Genomic DNA, 22731 nt, shown 5'->3' with positions numbered 1-22731 from the left:
TGGGGTTAGTTAAGCCTTTGTCCAATATATAGCTGTGGGGGCCCGCAGGGCGTGGAACCTTCTATAAAGGAATTTTTCTCTCATTTCATAACATTGAACCCTCCTCAAACCCAGTATTTGAAATCCAATTTGCTCAAATCCGTCAGCCATGAGAATTTCTAAACCAAATTATAGGTAGTTTTATTTCATTTTATTTGGTGAAACCCCCTTTCTACCTTTCTCTTCTACCATTCTATGCTTTCTTCCTTCTTTTCAATTTCCTAAGGCTGAGTTTAAGCCATCTAATCGGTTTTATTATTTCTTATTAGGTTTTTGCTCACAAGATAAGACTGGGAATTACTGATGCTATAAGTGTGATCATTTTAGGAATAAACTTGCCAACTTAATCAATTATATTTTTGCAATCTGGTCGTGATTGTGAAACAACCAATTACTCCAAAAGCTTAAGCCGTTGGAGATGGCGTTATTTAATCTTGGGATTTGCTACCGTCCATCGCATAGCGTCCATTGCAGATGGTCAGGTCAGACCAGCCACACAAGCTCACTTTACAGCAGCTTTTGTCTTCATTCATGAGGTGGGTAATCTGACATACAACACACCATCTGCGATGGATGCTAGCAAATCCCTTTAATCCTTTATATTTTAAAACTTCCCCTCCTCCTCCTTTTGGAGTTGGCCTACACATGGCACATGTGGCCTCTCTTTTGGGTTGGCCATTACATGTGGATTTTTAATATCAAGAGTTTCGAATCGATGACCTTTTCTCTGATTCCATGTGAAACAACCAATTGCTCCAAAAGCTTAAGCCGTTGGAGATGGCGTTATTTAATCTTTTATACTTTAACAGTGATTAAGGTATTTCTAGTCTATTGGGTTTAGTGGAGTGAGTTCAAAATATTAGTTTTTCCACTTATTAATGTTGCTTTGACTCACTCAACCTAGGAAAAAAAATCCTATTCAAGAATGGAGGCCAGTGAACCAAAAAAGAAAAAAGAAAAACTCTCCATGGTAGATGACCCATTCCAGCCACATTAGAAAGAAGGCAAAAGGAAGCAAATATTGCAATCGAAGGGAAAAACAAGGAGAAGGGAAGTACCGATGTGCTTCATGTAGACCCTCGCCAAAAGACCGAACTGGTAAGCAATTTTTCAGTCCTTGAGCACTTGGAAGAAGAAGTCTTTGTCATGTAAGACCCAACCCACACCAAACAGGACCAAGTAAAATCAAAAAGTGATTCTCAAACACCTTTAGAAACAAACTTTGAAGGTGAACCATGGCGGATGGTTCCAAAGAAGGAATACCCCTGCATTTCTTGTCTAAGACGCTTTCAAAGATCCTAACATGCTCCCATCAAGTTAATTAGCCGATATGTAACTCAAGAGTATTGAGCAGTTTGAACTCTTAAGCTTATTAGTGCTATGTTTTTTGTCAATCCGGAGTTTTGGATCTCCCTCTCTCATGTGCTCCCAGTTAGGGATGGTGTTTTGTACCCATGAATGTATCATCTTCCTCTTTATCTAATAAACCGGTAGAGGTTTCTGCCAAACTCCAGCTTACCTACCCAAAAAAAGAAAAAAAAGAAAAAGTGCTACAGGGTTTAGTCGCCCGGAATTTGTTCTACCTTGTTTGGATTTAAGGAGTTAAGTCATAAGTTTATGAGTTTTTGGGAAAACTCTTAGTCGAGAGTTCTCCAAGTGTGTACAGGGTTCCTTTTAAGAAACTTTATATTTTGCCTCGTAGCTAAGAAATGGTCTCCCAAGAAAATAGACATGCATGGTGGAAAATGACCAGGTACCCATATGACATAGAAAATAATCTTGCCTCATGACAAAAATACCCATATCTCATTAAAAAACCCAAATACCCCTATTCATGGAAAATGAAAAATACCCTACGAGAAGGAAAGAAAAACTATATTTAATGGAAAATGATAATGTACTAATTATGTCATGGAAAATGAACAGTGTATCCCTGGTGAAAAATGATCAAAATCAACGGAGGCATCTTAATCCAATTAAGGCTTTCATCTTTGGACGGCCACACATGATTGAGGATTAGTATGAATTACAAGGGTATTTACCAATATCATTATAACATGATTTCAAATAAATTATAAGAATAATTTTGTAATCTTTTGTAACAATATGTAATATTCAGTTGTTGCAGTAGACAGGTGCATAATTCCTGAAATAGTAGTGAAATAGGATTTGATCCAATTAGGAACAAAGTAGAGACATAATAGGTGGATCCAGACGACCCATCTATTACTTTTTCAAATAATCTATCTATAATCCTCAAAAAGTCCTACAATTGGAAGGGTACGATTCATCTGATCAATGCAGTATTCTGTACAATACGTCGAATGTTTTAGTAATGGCGACCTCATTGTGGCGTGCCCACTGCCTACTATGGCATACAGGGTCTCCCCGCTATGCAAAGTAGAGGGAGGGATTGAGTGATTAGAAACGGACGTAGAAAGAAGTATTTATGATTTTGGCCGGGAGATTTTAGTAATTTTGAAGGGTTGCTTTGGGATGGAGTTTCTCAACTAACAGTCAGAATGAAAAAGAAAATAAAAAACACGCCAAGGTTGCGGCACGTGTGACGAGGTTCTCAGTCGGTGATGCCGTGTAAAAACCGGAACATATTGAGCGTGTGAAACTGGTTCGCGCAAGTATCCTCTCCCTCTCTCTTATTGTACGGGGGAAGGGGGGGGGGGCATTTGCTTTCTGACACGATTTCCGCGTTATCGTCGCTAGCTTCCACCGCCTCCACTGATTTTGTTCCAAATTTTATTCCAAAAGCTATAACAAATCAGGCAACAAACTTTTTGTATGGAACCCACCCCTGTCTTCCTTTATATTGACAGATAAGTCCTTTTTTTGTCTTGTTTCCATAGATAGTAATAGGTCCCTTTCCTATTCAAGAAAGAAACACATCCATTGGGGGTTCGGAAGGTAATAATATTTAGGTCAGTACAGAAAAGATTAGGGAGTTAATAGTCAATCAAAAGAAGAAGATGGTGGGAGGGACCCTCTAACAATGTCTAACTCATCACGATACGCGGCCCGTGTCGCCATCGGTGCGGAATTCGAAGCCCGACCATCACGTCCGCCGAAACCGCACACGTGTAAACATCTCATTCACTCCACTCAATAATCTCTCTCGGTAACCGTCGATTTTATCAAATCTTTTGTCGGATTTCGAAACACGTGAGAGTTTTACGCGGTTTTGGTATATTCCGCGGTTGCTTGCTTTACACGGTCTCCAGATTTTACCTCCTTTTTATTATTTATTATTTATTATTATTTATCATGTTTCTTTGGAACTGTTGCTGTTGACTCCATTAATTACTTCCTGAGTAAGTTTGGGTGCAGCAAATAAGACAGAAGTACATTTGAATAAGAATAATAATAATAATATATTTTTTTTAATATTCAGAGTCAAGTCGAGGGAAAAAACCAGAGTTTTGACCGTGGTCATGAGTCTCTCTGCTATAGATGTATCCGCGGTCTTTTCCAACTGCAATTTTTTAAAATATCGGGTCGTATGGAAACCCAATATTTCGAGAGTGCGACCTAAGAAGGGTTCAGATTAACCAGAGGTGGGACCCACAAGTGGAGGCCGATAAGGTCGACCCAGATTTTAATTTTTAAACAAGAAGTTGACGAGAAGAAGGGTGAACGTAAGTTTGACCTAACACCGTCTACATTTTAAAACCCCCCCCCCGCCCCAAAAAAAAAAAAAAAAAAAGGAGCAAGTAGACGTGATCTTCTAGCTAGGCGTAGGGGTCTCAGATAGAGAGATGGTTTTGGAAGTTTCTGTTTATTTTATATTTTGGTTGGTGGAATAGAATCGAACCCGAGATGTGAAGGTCAGCTTTTGTCTAAATCTAATTCAAATTCTTCCATGTTGCACTCAGGCAATTGATTGAGATTACAGGTTTTTTTTTTACCAGTCAAGATTTCATGTGTATCCGTTGATCGGATCGGCGATTGCTAATCAGGCAAATTGCCGTTAGAGATCAGTTTGGACTGATAATCCTAGGCCATCGACCCATATGCCTTGTTTAGGTTTCTGCCGAGAAAATCTAAACTGTTGATGTCTGTTTGGAATGGGACCAAGACCAGGATGATGGTGTAGAAGATCAATGGCCCACCAACTATTTTTTGTACCGTCGGTATTCCTAACTAACCATTTGATTAGAGAGAACTTAAATAAGGACCATTGCCCATCATTTCTTTTACTATCCTAAGCCACAATCGACAGTTGGAATGATGCCATGGAGGCTAGGGCCCCAATCAGACCCTTTTTTAATTACTGAAACTTGGATGAACCTCTCTCCGATGGTCAGATGTTAAACGTATCAATGACAATATTATCAAGAAAAGCATTTCATCAACGGGTCAAGATCAAAAGTAAGCATTCAGATCAACAGTCAGGAAATGTCGGTAACGAACGTTCTCATCAGTATCGGAGTGGGAGGGTAGAAAGATAGAGAAAGAGCGAAAAGAGTCATAATGGAATAAGAATGGCGAGATAATTGCGGCACTCTAGTCATAATTATTCAAATGCCAAGAAGTCAAAGTCAAGATGTTTGGGTGAGAAGTACTGATTAGTGGAAGGAAAGATTTGAGAGTCAATAGGAAGGAGGGAGGGGGTCACTTGAAACATAATTGGTATCGGTAAAGACAAAATCAGAATCGGGTTCTGGGCTTCCTCTGTTACAGTCACATATTATATACGGAGGGGAGGATAGAGTAGAGAATGCTCTTCTTTCACTTGATAGAAGAAGATAAAAGAAGAAATCAAAGGTGGGATATTTTTCTGAGTGTGTAATGTTGTTGACGAGAAATGGATCCGAGGCGAGCAGAGCATTCATGCAGTTGGAATGGGTCCAGAGAGAGAGGGTAATAATCCAAGGACTCTTTATCTTATTCCCTCCCTTAATCAACAAATTCATATACTATTAGGATCAATGTGAATGTGTGTGTGTGTGTGAGAGAGAGAGAGAGAGAGAGGTGGGTCCAATGGAACTAAACCCAGAGTAGTACGCGAGAAAGTATTGATTCCAATTTCCAAGAAGGCCAATCCCTTCAATCAAAAGGGAAATGGACTGCATGCATTGTTTGTACGATAGCAATGAAGAGCATTTCATAGGTAGCTATGGTACTTAGAATGTGAGGGGCATGGAGCGTTGAATGGTATGGTACAAAAGGATGTAAGGTTCCATCCTCCCATCTGACTCCACTCTACGGCGTGCATAAGGGACTGAATGGACCCAGACGGCCCGATGGATCCTAAGGTCCGAAATTATTTCGGATCTTGGCCCTAACATAGTCATAAAATCTAATAGAGCCTCTCGGAATGGAAGGTGTTGATGTATGAAAAAACCCTTCATATTTCCATGTATTCATGAGAGGTGTTATTGTAATTCTTAAAAACCTAGTTAAAAACATAGGGGAACATTTCATTTTTCCCATTTTTACTTTGATGATTGATAACAATTTTCTCTCTGGGCTTTCTTCTATCTCCCTCTCCTAACCCTAAGCCATAACTCATCCACAGTTTATTTCAAAATGAATTGTGACCCAGGTGGCCAGGTTCGATCGATAAAGAATCTAAATGGATGGTGGGTGGATCTCTTCTCAACTGCCCTATTGCAGATTCAGTGTTGTTTCTATCTTTTACTTTTATTATATAAAATTAAACAGTTATTAAAGGATATTATTAATCCAACAAATAAACCCTCACCTGCAGAATTATAGGAGATCTCATTCAAGATCAAAAAATAAAAAATTCTAATTGAATTAAATTTTCACTTTCCTCCACCTTAACGCGTGCATGGTGGACCACATATGGCCTTTCTGCATCATACACCGTAAGAGTTACGCCGATGAGGTCACGTGAATTATTAGCAACAAGAAAGTACATGGTTTTAGTCAAAATGTTGAAAAAAATTTCATGAAAATGGCAAGATTAGTGATCATTAAAGTTAGGTTTAGCCTTTCTTCGATGAGGTGATGAATTTGTACAAGGGTAGGGGAGACATGTCTTTAGTCTAAATGTTGAAAAAATAATTCATGATAATGGCAAGATTACTGAACATATATGAAAGTTTGCTCTTAGTCTTTCATGGATGAGGTGATGAATTTTTAGCGTAGGGAGATTGGTTTTTCTTACTTTCAAAGAAAGAGCCAACGATTTAGCTTACAAACTTGCTGAATTGGAATTGGGTGTTTCTTCTAAGAGCAAGTTGTTGATTGGACAATTGCTGTCCACTGATGTTGCATTCTAATTCTTCCTTCCCTTTTTTCTTCTTCTTATTCACACCCAAACTGCAAATTTTGCACTATAAAGGTGGAGGTTATGGTTCGGATGTACCATCGTTTCCATCCTAACCTTTTGCTGATATCTTGGCACTATGTTACTGTCTTGAGTGGGGGGCCACCTAGGTATGGGACTTGGTGGGATCCAACCTGGTATGGGGCAGGTTTAAAGGGCCTTGCCTAACACGTTCTATCAGGAGCTTTTGGCATATTGGTAAGTTACGTAACATTTGGTATCAAAGCAACCACTACGTCCCGTGTTCAAGTCACATATGAGGCGACGACCTATGAAAATGGCTACCTGAAAAAAGACCAGAGTGAAAGCCGTCACAGAGTGGACCGCCAAGGACGGTGGATGAGGAAGCAGGGTGGAATGTTACAGTCCTGAGTGGGGGCTTGCCTAGGTATGGGACTGGGTGGGACCTAGCCTGGTATTGGGCAGGTTTAAAGGGCCTTGCCTAACGCGTTCCATCAGCTCTGGAGCTTTTGGCGTATCGGTAGGGTGCCTAACACAATCTTGTTTCAATTTTCGAGTAACTTTCACCTGCAACTCCAGCTGGGCATGTTCTGCAAGCATTCTCCTCCGACTGGGAAGGCCCATAAAACTACCAGAATCAATCGGCAGAATGGGAATCTCCCGAATCAAATCTGTATGGCTTTGAAAAATTGGGCAAAAACTCAAATCTCTCGCATGATTGTTGTCCGGGTCTGGAGAAATGGGCAGAAACGGAATTGCTTGCCCAACAGGAATCTCCCCGATTTTTCATCCTCTCTAATTATACACGAGGAAAAAAAATGAAAGAAGCCCTGCAGAGAATGGTTGCCAAACACACCCTAAATCTACATTTGGGATTCTCCAGACACAGTTAAACCAAAACCCAGATAATTGTACACTATAATTCTACTGCATTTCGACTGTTTAAGTAGGTAAGCTCCGAACCAAGCAACCTTGATATCGTTCCAATTGCGGCATGAATTGGGGCACGAAAAGGGTTAATAATAAAACATGCCGCAACTTGGTCAAAATAAGAATATCTTAATGTCAAAGATTATACAATCGGGCAGATTTTAGGGGATCATATCTGCTAGTTTGTCAATGACAATACAATATTTAAAATTCTTTAGATTACACATATTTAATATTACAATAGCCTCTTAACTTCTTTGTAATTATTAGTTTTGCTATTAATGGGATCTGCTTTCTGGTGGTGTGGCCCAGTCACCGCCTTTTGTTATCTAAAAGCTGGCATCAAGACGAGACAATGGGCGATGTTTCAGTTTTAATTATATAAAAGATCAACAGTAATCTGGTTGCTTCCATCAGCTAATCCGAAGCCAGGAAGACAGACAATTGCACGACAATGTGTCGCAAACAGAAACTAGGCGATTATGAGGAAGGTTCTATGAGGGTGTCGATAGTGTCCACCTCATACCCACATCCAAAACTCTGCACCCATCCACTGAGCCATGCCCGAGCCGAAGCTCTTCATTTGTGTTGACTCGAGTGGGTAACACTTTGACAATGGAAAATGGGCGGCCAGGTGCATAGCTCGGCTTAGACAAAGAGCAGCCGCTGCCGATGTCCTGTAAGTACAGAGGATCCATCAAAAGCAGCAGCTGGAAGCAGTTGGCCGACTAGAAGATAAGGCCTGAAATGATTGCTCTCATTTGAATTGAATTCCAACAAGGCCCACCAATGAATTCCAAGAAAACAGCGGATTATTAACTAGACTCCAGTCAACGACTGTGAGGCCAGCAAATAAGAAGGATCCCATCCTAGGTTGCCCTGAAAATCTGACCCATGAGTTGATCATTGACTTGCCCGAAGAGGACTCAACGTCCAGGCTGTGAAACCCAGAGACACCCTACTACGGGTGTAATAAAAAACTGAGGATCCGGACTCTCCAATTACTCTTATATAGTTTATCCCCCAATCACTTATCTAAGGTCACTGGGAAAGGTAGACATTAGAGACCAGGAGCAACAGCAAAGCAACATTTCACAGAGAATAATACGCAAAATAGGAAAATTTTCTGTGGGAGACAATGGCGATGATGGCTGGCTTGCAACAACAACATAAAACATCGCTGCATTAAAAAAAGGTGATATTGATTGTGTGAGATGTTTTGGAAAGGATATAATAGTAAAGCAATGAAGAACAAGGTAACTTGAATCATTGGTAATCAGTAGTCAGTCTAAAGAGTTACACATATGCATGGCGATGGTCATGGGCACATTGCTAGCTTGATATTGATATGATGTGTGGGTGACATGGTGATAACTGTTACATGGCCGGTCTCCCAGGATTTTATCTTAGGACAGCGATAAGCAATGATTGACAGAAACATTAAAGCACAAAATGGTATGAAACAGCATACGTCTAAAACTCGCAATTACAATCACTAAATCCCCTTAAAAGAAAGAACCCAAACGCCAATGATTGACAGAAACATTAAAGCACAAAATGGTATGAAACAGCATACGTCTAAAACTCGCAATTACAATCACTAAATCCCCTTAAAAGAAAGAACCCAATCGCTACAATACATGGGGGAGCAGCAAATCAAACAACACTGACCCCATTGATTTCATGAAAGGATAAGAGACACCACTAAATAGCAACGAAAACAGAAAAGCAATTAAATAACATACTCATCTAAAAGCCTGTTTTTATCTCCTGGCCATTAGAAACTCAAGTATCTTTTGCAGCTTGCCTACTTCTCCGCTGATGGACATCCCAATTGTATACCCGGGCAATTGTAACCTGATCAGAGGGAATTCTTAAATAATAAATAATCCAATTGCGTATACATTTAATTCTCTATGGTTCATAATAAAAATGAAACAAGAACAAAGTGGATGCACCTGAGTTATTGTCACTTGATCCCTCAAGAATTGCAGATCAGCAACAAGGACCTCTAAACTGGCTTTAGCATTTTCCAAATTCTTTTGTAGAAGGCTGTTAGCCTGGAAAAATAAATCCAGATGAAAATAACATCAGATGCTTCTGTCCTAGATATCCAAAGCCCTAATATATTTAAGGGTTTTGCTTAGGGCAGCCGTTAGGGTGCATTGGGAAAGAAATTTTACACATGTTTTTAAAAAGAAATCTCAAAATAGGTGTAATAGTATGAAAGTATGTGTAAAATGATTAAAAATTTCTTTCCCAATGCACCCTAACGGCTGCCCTTAGGGCACTCGTTGGCAAAACCCTATATTCAATGTCTGCATCAATAGAAGCTAGAAGGACTAACCTCTTCACAAGAATACTCCAACATGACATTTGCACCTAACCATAGACACACTGAGTCGGTGTCCTCAATCTGAGCCCGTGAATATATACCCTCCGAGACCTCAAAATCAGCAATCAATGCCTGTGTTTAATATTTCACAAAAGATGTAAACTGATCACTCTTGACAAATAATTAACTTTAAAAGCAGACAAATTATTTGAACCAAAAGACCCTCCAAGTCATCACCGTGAAATGTTTCAATGGGAGAAAAATAGCAAAAAGTTTACATTCCATGCATTTACGGTTTCTAGCTGTACTCAAACACGAAATTTGTCAGGAACATCAAGAGCAGTCGTCAATCGGATGCCCGTAAGATTCCCTGCCCTGTTTGGTTCCCTGGGAGAGTAGTGGAACTGTGGAAGTAGTAGTCAACAAGGAGGTGACAAGGATGGGAGATGTGTAGAGTTGCCTAGAGGAGAATAGGGGAAGAGTGGTAGTGTGTTTGGTTGGGCGTCAAACCATGTGGAAAATGTATGGGTGTCATTACCAAAATAGATAGTAGAAGAGAGAGAAAGAGTGAAAGATGTAATGATTACACAAGACAAGACATTCTACGCTTCTCCCTTCTAAAATCCACCAAAATGGAGGTTTTCCATTGGAAGATTAGTAGGGGGGACAATTCCGCCACGTAGGCGCCACCTAGGAAAAAAGCTAATAATGATGTCCCCTCCATGTCTTGTAGTCAAATGGAATTTGAGCTCAAATTTGGCAACCAAACAATATCAGGCGTTCCATATTCCAGGAAATGCCTAGCCGTCGTCCACTTTTTTTGCAACCAAACAGGGCCTAGAGCACATATATGGTTGACTCAGTTTTTATTGGATATCAATAACTATTATTTTGGATCAGAAATTGCTTTAATAATACAATTACCAACAAAGTTTCTTTTTTATTTTACTAGAAGTATTACCCACAAAGTAATTTGGTGTGTTATCAATTTCTGAAAATGTTAACTGTTTTTTTATTCTGGTCAGCATGAAAGCATAAATGATTTCTTTAGTCGAGTTTGTTATGCAGTGGACTCAACAGTGAAGGACTGGTAAGCAGTAATTGGCTCAAGGCCATTGTTTTGGTGGAGCATAGTGCATGAGGAAGGAAATTTGTCTGTCTCAAATTGCAACACAAATGACCCTGACGTACAAGGATATAGAAGAGCTTCGCAAAGGGAAGCTGATTACCCTATGGCTGAAACCCAAAGGCTAGTTTTCCTCATTTTTGGTTCTTGTTGGACAAAAATGTGCAAATGTTGGGGTTAAATACGCTTATGAATGGTGGTTCATTTCAAGCTATTTGACAGGCACTGAGAAATTCTTCTAGTACACGGGATGCCCTAGAGATTAAATTTTCTTTACAATGCATTTACTGATTTACTCCTATCCCAATCACCTCCCAGACACCGTTTCCCGTTTGTAGTACCAAAGCCACTAACGACATTACTGGCCCGACTGTTAATTTGTACAAGTTCGTGATGCCTCAGCCACTGATCTCCTCATGGGCTTTGATCCATCAAAGTCTCAACAACATCAAGATGAGCCCTGCTGGTCTAACATTTCTACACCCAAGGACCATATTACCCTTAAATTATGAGTACAGTACCTTAAAAGGCGCCCAAGTCATTAAGGAATAAGGACAACCTGGACATTCCATCCAACTTATAACCGGCTGCTTCAGAACCATCTCCACCTCCTTTAGTTTCTAGGTACCCAAGCGCATCCACACATGCCAAATCTGCAAAACGTCTCAACAAATTGACAACAGATATCCACCGTAGCAATTGAACACAGGCAGACCAAAGGGGTGCCTTCCTGTGGATTTTCCATATTCACAACCACAACTCTTAGAAATAGCATCCAAAGATCCTTTTCCAATAATAAGTGGTTACAGCAATAGGGTCTTTGCCTTCATGCTAATGGCACAATCTACATTTATATGAAGAGCATAAGGAGCTACATTGAAGAGTGGGTGCCCCCTTTGGCATACCAACAAAAAATGACCACTGTTTAAAACTCCCCAAGCCTATCATTGACTCGCTCGAGTCGACTCTTGATCAAGTTCTTGCCCAATTCCGAGTTTTGCACTACCCATTCAATCAAAACTCCTCTGACTCGCTTGATCCAATGAAAGAAAATTTGACCGCGTCGATCATTACCAAGTTCAAGTCAGCTTCTTTTGACCATGACTATGTTCTCATCCGAGAATGAATTTTTAAACATTGCCTTTGAAAACGATAACCCATCTCTTCATGAAATGGGGGCTGACTGTCACACTTAACACCCATCAAGAGATATCGAGATAACACATGATATAGAAGCCAAGGTCTACCTCATTAAAAGCACATCGAGGTGTCACTTCACACTTCAACACCTGAGTCACAGACAAATGCTAGACCCATCATTATCACCTCCCATTAAAGTATTCAGCAACATCACCCATGTTCTGAATAGGGCTGTGAAGGGCGGCCCGGTGCAATATAACCACTGGGCCGCCCTTCATGGTTATGTGGAAATGTTATGGTCGCTTGTATTACGTAGGCCTGGGGGACATCTTGTCCCCCTCCTACTCCTTTTGATACATTAATAAAAGTCATCTTTCAAAAAAAAAAAAAAAAAACGGCGGCGCAATGCACGAGGCTCCCGCCATTGTGGGGTCTGGGGAGGGCTAAATGTACGCAGCCTTACCACTGCTTTGCAGAGAGGCTATTTCCGTGACTCAAACCCGTGACCACCAGGTCACAATGGAGCAACCTTACTGTTGCGCCAAGGCTCGTCCTCTCTGCAAAGCATGGGTAAGGCTGCATACATCTAGCCCTCCCCAGACCCGCAATGGTGGGGAGCTTCGTGCAGCGGGCCGCCCTTTTTTATGTGAAGAATATTCTAAAGTGCCAATGACATGGAACATCCAATGCTTTACGATATGGAGCTTCACTGACAACAATGAGGTTGCGGAGCATCTCTACAGCTAGGGGCAACAAGGATCTCGTAGAATACCTATGACACAAAACTTCCCCTTTCCCATAAATGAAGAATGAAGAGCATCATTCCCCACAACCCCAAGGACATAATGCATCCCCACATTGCCAAGGTTGTTGAATGTTGCTCAGGGGCTAAATACATACCAAGACACAGCGTATTTAAGGCTAAGAATGTACTGTGAACATCCCCTACAACTGTTGAGGACATGGAGTTCTCCATGATGGACAAGAATGCAGACATTGAGCGGTTCTTAAGATGCCTGGTGCTCATGTGTAAAGCAATGGGTTGCCCTAGTTGAAAATTTGAGAAATAAAGTAAATGATGTAAATGCAAGGTTTTGGAAGTCATGATAATCGAGGCAACATAATAGTCGAAGGCAACTATTCCGCAGGACATGGTGTGCATTAGAGTCGCACAAGACTATATACATGGTAGTTTGGAGTCATTCCAGATTATAAGTGGAGGTTTTAAGGATCCCCTGAACTGTTTATCGAGGCAACATGTTATTCGAGGCGACTGTATAACCGAGGCAACATTTATTCGAGGCGACTGTATAACCGAGGCAACATTTTATTCAAGGCGACTGTATAACCGAGGCAACGTTGTTTCCAAGGCTGGATTATAGTGTATAATCCAGTAGGGGCAAGGAATGGAAATTATTTGTCATGTGGTGGACAAGTTATATAAAAGCAAACAGAGGAAAGTCTCAAGAAATATACTACTATGGCCGTAGAGGATGAGCATAGGGATGACTCATGTAATATGGTGGTTGCATATAGAGTGAGTGAGTGACACGGAAAGTGAGGAAATGAAAACGGATAGGAAATATGGGATGGTGGAAAGGAGAAGTGAGACCAATAATGTGGAGGAATAAAATTTGGGACGTGATAGCCTGTGGGAGTGTAGTTGTAGCCATATCTTTTTGGGGTGTGTTGATTGTTGTGAGTATTTTGAGTGGCAGTTTTAAGAGGTTTGGAGTTGGTTCTTTGTGAAAGTTTTGCTTTTGAAGCTTGCGTGGAGGTGGATGGAAGATGTTTTTGGTTGACATGTGAATGGTTCAAATGAGTAGACAAAATGTGTTTGATGTGTGTTCGTAATTCGATTTACTTAAAGATTGTCTGGAAGAAGAGGAGTAGGCGGAGTAGTGTGTAGAGTAGATGGTGAGGGAGTGGAAATGGAAGACGTAGATCTAGGAAAGAGTGTGTGAGTTTGTGACTGTGGTATGACTTGGATGTTGTTTACCGCATGACATTGAGGAAAAGGTATTGAAAACTGTGTAATGTGTTTCAAGTCAGAGGGTAAGAGAGTGGGTGAAACAAAAGTGTTAAATAGTAAAAACAATCCAAAACCCCAAGCAAGCAAAGCTCTTAATGAGACTATGCTAGTCTCTAACAAAGAAGAACGACAACTTTAAAGGAGAAACTCCTAGCTAACAACACTAAAGAAGGGGTGCGAATGAGTCAATGACTCTTTAATAACGCCACCAAAATGAGGGGCAAATGAGTCAAAGACTCACTAGAAAAAAGGGGGGGCTCTAACATGAGGCTAGGTAAGCCTCCTAAAGAGGAAACTCTCTAAATGAGACCAGGCTTGTCTCCAAATAAGGGCTCTATAAATGAGGCAGGGCATGCCTCCTATGCACAAAGGCGGGCTCCAAGCATCCCTATCATCGCCCTAGCAATGATAAAAAGGGTTAAAGTAACTACTAGACCGAGTTGGTCTTCAACTAGTAGGGGGGTACAAATTGGGGTACAACTTGGAGAGGATCTAGAAATGAGGCAAGGCATGCCTCCTATGAGCTAACTCTCTACAAAACCCAAGGTATACTCCCTAAGGGGGAGGCTTTAAATGATAAATGATAAGGTTTGCTTTCAAATGAGGGTGACCTTATATTAGTAAACCGAACCTATTCAATTTCCAAGCATGCTCGTACTGTTATCTAGATTTACAACCAATACCTACTCTTTTACATTCCGATACCAACAATTTTGACTTTATTTTGTATTAGCACATGATAAAGCTTTTGCCGAAGCAAGACAATACGAAAGCCAATCTTCCTATACCGCCTCAAGGAATGATCCCACCAAGACAACATGCACAATCATATCTATGCGCTTACTTTTAACTATTTTGCTTCCTAACAAGCTCCCCTTTATCATTAATACAGCTATCTAGAACATGAGTTTGCCTCTAAATAAACAAAGCCATATCAGAACTATACGCATGATAAATCATAATTGTGCTGATCACCTCTTGAAAGAGGGCCTTGACCTATCATAATACTCACAGAAGAAGAATTATTTTGTGAAAATATACAAAATAAATTTTTCAACAGAGGGCAGAAATCACCTTTTCATATGAACATAAGACCATAAACAATTACAACAAAATAATGCTTCCACTGCTCTTACTTAAATGGCTATTGCAGATGCTAAAGGGCATTTGTTAATTATTTCACAAGAGGAGTGCAAACTAGCATTTTCATGTCCCAATTCTAATACAACTGTTCCAATCTTGACTAAACCAACTTTACTTCCAAATGCAAGAACAAAGCCTAGTTAAAATAGCTTGTGTTTAATCATGGTCCAACCACTGTGGCATCATTTCTAAAATTCTGAAAATAATTGTTCTAATATAAGAAATTAAAGCTCATCTTCGAATAATTTTGTCCATACTATAGTTTCAGGAGAACCTTGCTGTTATTATATACCCACTTGCATTTGTAATACAAATAAAACAATTATCAAAAATCAACTAGCTAGCGCCAAATATCCTACCATTATGATATCAGCTGAAAGAAAATAATTAAACCTACAACTAGAATTTTGGAAAAATTTCATGACAAGATGTCACCCAGAACCATCTCAAAATACACAGCCAAAGATTTTCTTTTATTAACTTCACATGAAAAGGGAGATCCAAAGGAGTATAATAGAGGCTAACAAATTCAATTTTGATTTACACTGTTTAGGATAGGATTACCATACAACTCACAAGATCTTACCTTTACTATGTATCAAATGGCCTGACCAATATAGAGAAAAGCAAGTAAAACTTAGAAGAAGATTTATAGTTTAGTTATTTGCAACTATTCTTAATAAACAAGCTTTTACAATCAAGACATTATGACAGAAACATTATCCTACACCCCATAATCTAAAGAATACTACATTCACACAGAGAACAATCAGAACCACTATCCTTCCCCAAAAAAAAAAATTATGAATCTAAATGATTATTGCTACAAAGATACAAGTCAACGACTAAGTTTTATTACCCAAGAACTACAAGGTGCAAAGGAAAATTCCAAATGCCGACCCTCTATCTAAATATCCAATGTCAAAATCCATAGCAGCTTCCAACAGGAACCCCTATGGATGGACAATTCATAAACCTGTATATATACATGCCTTTCCATCAATACTAGAGGATAAATACTCTTGCTACAGTCTTTCTCAAAAAAAAATTTAAGAACAGGATAGAAGCCATATAATTACCAATTTATCAATAGAGATATCAAAACATGAGACACAAGCAATAACTGGAGCATCCTCTTTTGGTATTTGTATTCCATCTTATCTCATCTCATATGGACAGAACTTTCATTATGTAACACAAGGATAAGAAATGCTATTTCTGCACAAACAAATGACATGTATACACTATAACGTATCTTGAATGCAATCATTTTTATTCTACAGACTCAATTTCATTATTCAAATCCTAGAATTTCATAGAATCAGACACATTGGGCTTGAGAGTAAAATTAAAGAGTAGAATCAGGGATCGTCATCTAAAAATTGAATAAGCAAAACATCTAAGTATGAATCAAAGCCAAGTTTTAATAAAGCCCACTACCATAATCTTCCCTGGATCATATTCATTACAACGAAATGAAAATGATTGAAACTAGATCGAACAGTAAAAATTGATTCACCCAAGGAAGATTCAAACAAGAATACGCACATCATCCAACATTTTAAAATGGGTAGCTATATTACCTGAGTTTAGATGCGAAACGAAGTGGGGAAAAAGAAATTTCTCAAGGCATTTTGCACTAATTCTATCTGAACATCATGCAAGTTTAATTCTTTTTTAGCTATGCTAGAGTTCATTTGTTACTATTGTATATGTGTGTAGGACTATATTAGTCTTTTTCTTTGCTTTTTACTTGGTGTTGTCATTCTTGCAACTTTCCCCCTTTTCATATATGGTATTTTATGAGTCGTGGGGTTAGACTAACATCAAACCTCTCTCCAAGACTTCAGTTTTTTAGGAAATACAAGTTTACTATAAGAACAAGGAATACAGGTGCATGTCACTGGACAAGGATTTCCTGGAAAACAAGAGATCTCTAATAGTTCAAATTTTAGCTAGACAGTCCACTTCTAGGAACATGAAGAAAGGTGATTTCCTTCCCCGTACACGCCCCTCTAACGGCAACAATGAACTTCACTAGCTTCCATGTCCGACTACGATTACCATTAGCCCAAGACACTACATTAGATCGATCACATTCAATTAGCTTCCCTTCCATCTTGTTAGTAAAATTTGCACATTGGAACAACATAAATTAGTTCAAGGGTAAACCAATGCAGAGAAAGTAGATTCCTCTGAAATGGTTTACCCCAAAATGGATTACTCTCCCATATTTATCCTCACTGGAAACTAAAGGAATTGCTTTGTCATCATTCAAAAAAATACGGGGAATTATTTTGTGTCCTTCAATTTTTGCAAGTCCTTCACTTTTTAGAAGTAGGTCCTTCACTTTTGAGTCCATCAAGTCTCTTAGTGATTGGCCAATGGGGCACATGCTAAGGTAGGCAAAGAGGCTACAGCAAAGACAGATGTCGTACACCTGAAGGACAAAGAAAGCCAGACTCTACCTGTTTTTCTAGACCTGTTCGAACATGACATGGTTCCCGTGGTGAGCTGACAGTACCACAATTCGACACAGGTGAACAAGACAGTATACTAGGGCACTTGAGATAACCATGTCGAAGGAACTTGGGCAAATTGACCCTTTCAAAAGACATTTTGAAAATAAGAATAAAAACAGAAATTTTATAAGGACCCCCTATTCAGAAGCATTTTCGAAGTTTTTTTTAAAATAAAACGGGGTCGAAATCTCTTTGCAAAGCTAAGATTACAAAAAAATAAAATAAAATGAAATTATGCTATGTTTTGTAGCAATATATGAGTCAAAGATCAAGAAAACTGCTCCTAAATAAGAATCGAGTGACAAATTTTATGCAGGATCCATCTCAACACTGTAATTTGTGTGCATTCTTTAAATAGATGATAGAGTGCAAGTTAACTACTTGCATCACAGGAATATAGTTAACTACTTGCATCGCAGGAATATAGATCTATTACATGCCTCAATTGCTGATTTTTTTTGTTTGAATGCATGCTTCAATTGCTGATCATCAGATCATTGCTCCAAATCAAACATAAGCAAGCACGACTCGAGAATGTTACTTCAACATTTAGGAAAGGGAACCAACAAAAAACATGCAATACCCAAGGTACAGAAAGGTATTTAGAAATAGAAGTTGATATATGAATAACGAACCTCACCAGTACCCTTCTTAGCTTGTAAAGTGGTGACTATATCTAAGCACTTCTCAATGTCAGGGATTTTGGCCTGGTAATTGCAAGGAACAGGAAGCTACTCAGTTGTAAAATCAGGCCAGTTTTCCAACTTCAAGTACTAAAGAACTATATAGATGCTGCTATGAAATGAACTAAAACTGTATTCCTCAAATCAGCACTCAGTGAATGCTAGTTCATTCAGCAAAACCAAACTAAAAATATTGAATTGAAAAAGCCATCAGCAGAACATGTTGTATGACAGAAACAGGGAATTCACATATATAAGGATTCCAGGAAAGTAAGCACCACAAATAATAAAGCACCTGAAGATCCCTCTGTTGAGCAAGAAGTTTCATTTCGACCAACTTGTATTGCTGAAGTCTGCAAACGATCGAAACCACGGAAAAAAATTGAATTGAAGTATGACAAGGATATGTAAATAATGCTTCAAGGACACTGATCAAAGTGGTCAAATAGAAGGCAGGAGAAATCTTTGCAATGAATTCGAAAAATGAAAATCTTAATAGATGTCACTAAGTTCACATAAATCTTTTCTTCATGTGCTCAACAGAGTACATTTAACATTGGAAGCAGATAGGGTATTGCTAAGATACCAGCAATGACGTGAAACTTCAGCTTTCACATCTTGACTAGAACAGTGAGCAGGCACACAAGAGTATCCCCAATATGAAAATGTTTTCAATATAATGGACGCTTCCCTCGAGAATTTTGACTCAACTCCACGTACTTCAAGCAACAAAGTGTATAAATTGTCTACATCATAGAAGAAGTTCCACTCCCACCCATTTGTCCAACCTGACCTTGTCCACTACTACCAATGAGGCTCAAACGATTCCTGGCTCATTCACCAACTGAGAATAACAACCAATTATAGGCATCACAATGGTCCAACGACACACACACACACACACACACACACACACACACACACACAGAGAGAGAGAGTTTCATGACATTGACCATTTTGAAATGAGCTAACACAATATGAAGTTAGGTCTCGTGGTATGCTTCTTTCTCCGTTGGATAATGTCTCTCCCTGTAGGGAAGATACAAATAGGAGAGTTTGGAGTGCTTGCCTAATGGGATACTTTCTCGACAAGTTCTTCTAATAGGTGCTTGTGAGGGTCAAGTGAGTCATGCACACCCACACATAGGTCGTGTGGAGCCTGGGCCCTCACATGGCTGATTGTTTTTGTTCAATTGTGGATTCGGGTAAAATTATTAACATGGACCACCCTTATTCAAAAGCGTGGAGGATTCATTACAGATGCATAATGTGTCATGATGCAAAGGATACAGCAGACCATCTCAGACTCCTCTGCCCACTAGCTTCTGTGCTATGGGCTTTCATTCCCTCCCCATTGGCAGTTCACTGACCATTTTCAGGGTTAATTTTTGCTTTACCGGAAGCATAGGCAGCAGACCATCTCACCTCCATGGGAATAATAATTGGACTATGTTTCAATATGAAAAGAACACAACAACATGATTTTGAGCAATAAAAGGCATACCTTGTAGTATGAAAATAAAAGATAAAAAGGCCTTCACTATTTCCTCGGTAAAAGCAAGGAGAGATTCCAAGGTTTTAACATGAGGACTTCATAAGATGATGGGATGAGATGGTGAAGAGTTGTGTTCAGCATGAAAAAGTCAGCAGTTCAGCACAGTAGAATCCCCTTCTGCAGGTCATGTCACGTCAAAGCCCACTTTGCACAGCTCATCCTTTGGTAATCTGAGCAAGGTGGGGATCGAGAACATAGTGAGAGACCATGAAGGTAGAATTAGATTGGGCTATCATGGAACTCTTAAAGCTGGAGACTAATTAGGTGAAGGTGTTGCCACTTCACCAAGATTTGATATTATTCATTATTGAGTAGTCTTCCTGAAATTCCACTCAAAGAGGAAGTATATTCGTTGAACGTCACTAGATGGGTGAGACCTTTCCTCGGAAACTTGCTACACTGAGGAGATTATTGATGTTTGCAAGTTTTACGAGGTTCCGTTCTCCCTAGTTTTGAGAGAGCTGAACATGAAGGCTGACTCCTTGGTAAAGAAGGGGCACGATGTCATACTGCGATAGATATTGGGGAGTCTTAATGTATTACCCTTACTAATTAACTATGGGAATCATGCTTTGTATGCTGTAATCTGGGGTTGGGGGGACATCTTGTTCCCATTACACCCTTTTTAATAAAGTCATCTTTCAAAAAAAAAGAAAAAGGGGCAGGATGTCAGACATTAGTAGTTGGAGAGATTTCACATTGATGCAATCGTAGGAGCTTTAGTTTTGTTTTATGCTCTTGGACTTCTTTTGAATGACCATCTCAGTCACAACCTTGTACTTTTTCTATACATATATTTATGACAATTGTTGTTGAAAAAGAGGGGAAGAAACAATCAGCTTGCTACCATATCTTAACATGTATGCATGTTCTTCAGCAATTCTTTTATTGCGAAGTACAATTTAGAAGCCTATTTTGCATCAAAATAAAAGGAAAAAAAAACAATGATCGAAGGAAATATTCAAACGAGAACACTACATTCAACAAGTCCCTGAAACTCCATTTAGAAAAGATAGAATTCATGTGCACCACCCTTAAATTATAAACTAGTCACCCCCAATGCATCCTTTCCAAAACCATAATGAAGCATAAAAGATGGTAAACAATCTACGCTAAATAACACAACAGTAGAAAACAAATTGGATTGCTTATCTACGAGTAGAACACCTTATATCACAGTATGAATGATGACATTTTTAACTGGTTCTTGTTTTCTGTTATTATCTAAGGGGTTTGGCTAATTATATAGAAAATGTTGTTGGATCACATCATATGTGAAGGGAGATGACAGTTTACCCAAGATATATATAGTCCATATCAATCAAGTCTACAATAAGGTTCCTACCAAATCATTAGAACCAAAAATTCTCTTCGTCAGTGTCATGTTTTTAATTCAAATTCCAACAAATATGATGAAGTGCCACCTCGAGTTTTGAAAATTCATGCTAGACCTTGATTGTAACAATCATAAGACTTGGCTATAATGACAAATACAAGAATTTCCACCCCATCAGCAGGATCATGGGCGGCCCAGTACACGAGGCTCCAGCCATTGCGGAGTCTGGGGAGGGCTAGATTTACGCAGCCTTACCCCTGCTTTGCAGAGAGGCTGTTTCCGTGACTTGAACCCGTGACCACCGGGTCACAATGGAGCAACCTTACCATTGCATCTGCAGGATCATGCAATACAAAAATTACTGTGAAATTTTTATCGCCCCAAAATATGAAAGTGAACTTGATTTCATGTAATCAGACATTTTTGTCAGGGTCACCATATTATGTGTCGTTGCATCCCAAGGAACCATAGAGATTGTTAGGATAGCCCATTTCATGGAAATGTATTAGAGTATGATTTGGTAAAACGACTGAGTTGAATGGAATCATAGCTGTTGCAGAGGACTGGTTTGGGGACGGATGGTCATGGTGGTATTTCCAGTTGCATGCAACCTTTAAGGCACTCGGTAAATATGCATGGCTCACGAAGGAAATGCTTCTCTAAGTCTAGAGGGGGGAGATAATGAACCTATTTCTCTCTTTCTATCAATTTTCAGAAATTAGTTCCCATATCAAAAGCAATACTGCCGCTCTTTTCATGAGTTCACATAATGGCATCTGAAAATAATTGTGCGAAGTAGGGTTTCAACAAAAAAGATTGTACGACTCACATATTGTTTGAATAGATGAGCACATGATTAACCTAATAGAAATCCAAGTAGGAAGTAGAATAAAATCAATCACCAAAATACAAAGAAAACACGATGGATCAAAACATAGAACTAGGATGAAATTTCAGATTTATTTACAAATAAAAAAAATGGAAAGATAGGAGATGACCTTTCCTGAAGGAATGCGAGGGAAGAGGTGACATCGAGACCTGATTGAGTCAGATAAGTTTGTACATCCTCTACGAATGAAGCTGCCGGAATACCTCTTCTTTCCGACACCATGGAAGAAGAAGAAGAGGCCGCCTCCATCATCACAGACTTTGCTTCTTCAACCTTCTCTACCTTCTACCTTCTTCTGCTTTCTCGATTCTCCCAACAAGTCTTTAGTAGGTTTTCAGGATGTTTTCCTTCAAGACGGGTGAAATTACTGAAAACACCCTATTCCTTAATTGGGCAAGCAAGAAGACAATTACGCTGCGACTTGGAAGGAGTTTTAAGTCTTTCTCTCACTCTCTAGTTAAAAACACTTCATCGGGGTTGAAACTTTGTAACCGCCGATCTGATCCAACGGCTAGTCTCTCATCTATTGACAAAACATCTTCATTACCTCCCATCAAAAGATTGCTAAAAAATTCCCTCTACATCTCATAAGTTCTTTATTATCACTATCACATTTATGCCTCTAATTCAATCCCATGTTTATTCATATGGGCCCTACAATCACAATAAAGGTCCACATTGAAAAGCTTATCGTGAGGGTAATTTTCATGATATGAAAATCGCATGCAACGTA

The 22731-nt window shown here is 39.3% G+C and overlaps 1 protein-coding gene across 1 annotated transcript; it reads right to left on the bottom strand.

The window, feature by feature from the left end:
* Positions 1-8770: 8770 nt before the first annotated feature.
* On the bottom strand, positions 8771-22320 carry PFD3 (prefoldin 3). The gene is made up of 6 exons (XM_077362221.1): positions 22108-22320; positions 18514-18571; positions 18171-18242; positions 9585-9704; positions 9196-9297; positions 8771-9094 (listed from the first exon to the last, which is right to left on the bottom strand). Exons 1-6 carry the CDS (start codon positions 22248-22250, stop codon positions 9023-9025), a joined length of 567 nt encoding a protein of 188 aa, XP_077218336.1. The 5' UTR covers positions 22251-22320; the 3' UTR covers positions 8771-9022.
* Positions 22321-22731: the final 411 nt, after the last annotated feature.

This window comes from Tasmannia lanceolata, unplaced genomic scaffold (assembly GCF_043159265.1).
Source record: "Tasmannia lanceolata isolate RefF3 unplaced genomic scaffold, GAP_Taslan_0.1 ptg000019l, whole genome shotgun sequence".
NCBI lineage: Eukaryota > Viridiplantae > Streptophyta > Magnoliopsida > Canellales > Winteraceae > Tasmannia > Tasmannia lanceolata.
This window is presented reverse-complemented; position numbering and strand designations above follow the sequence as displayed.

Excerpts from the sequence above, each read along its gene's own strand:
- PFD3 (XM_077362221.1), bottom strand. The coding sequence starts at position 22,250 with ATGATGGAGGCGGCCTCTTCTTCTTCTTCCATGGTGTCGGAAAGAAGA. Across the intron at positions 18,572-22,107 it reads CTCGCATTCCTTCAGGAAAG|ACTTCAGCAATACAAGTTGG; the intron begins GTCATCTCCTAT and ends GATCGTTTGCAG. Across the intron at positions 9,095-9,195 it reads ATCAAGTGACAATAACTCAG|GTTACAATTGCCCGGGTATA; the intron begins GTGCATCCACTT and ends CCCTCTGATCAG.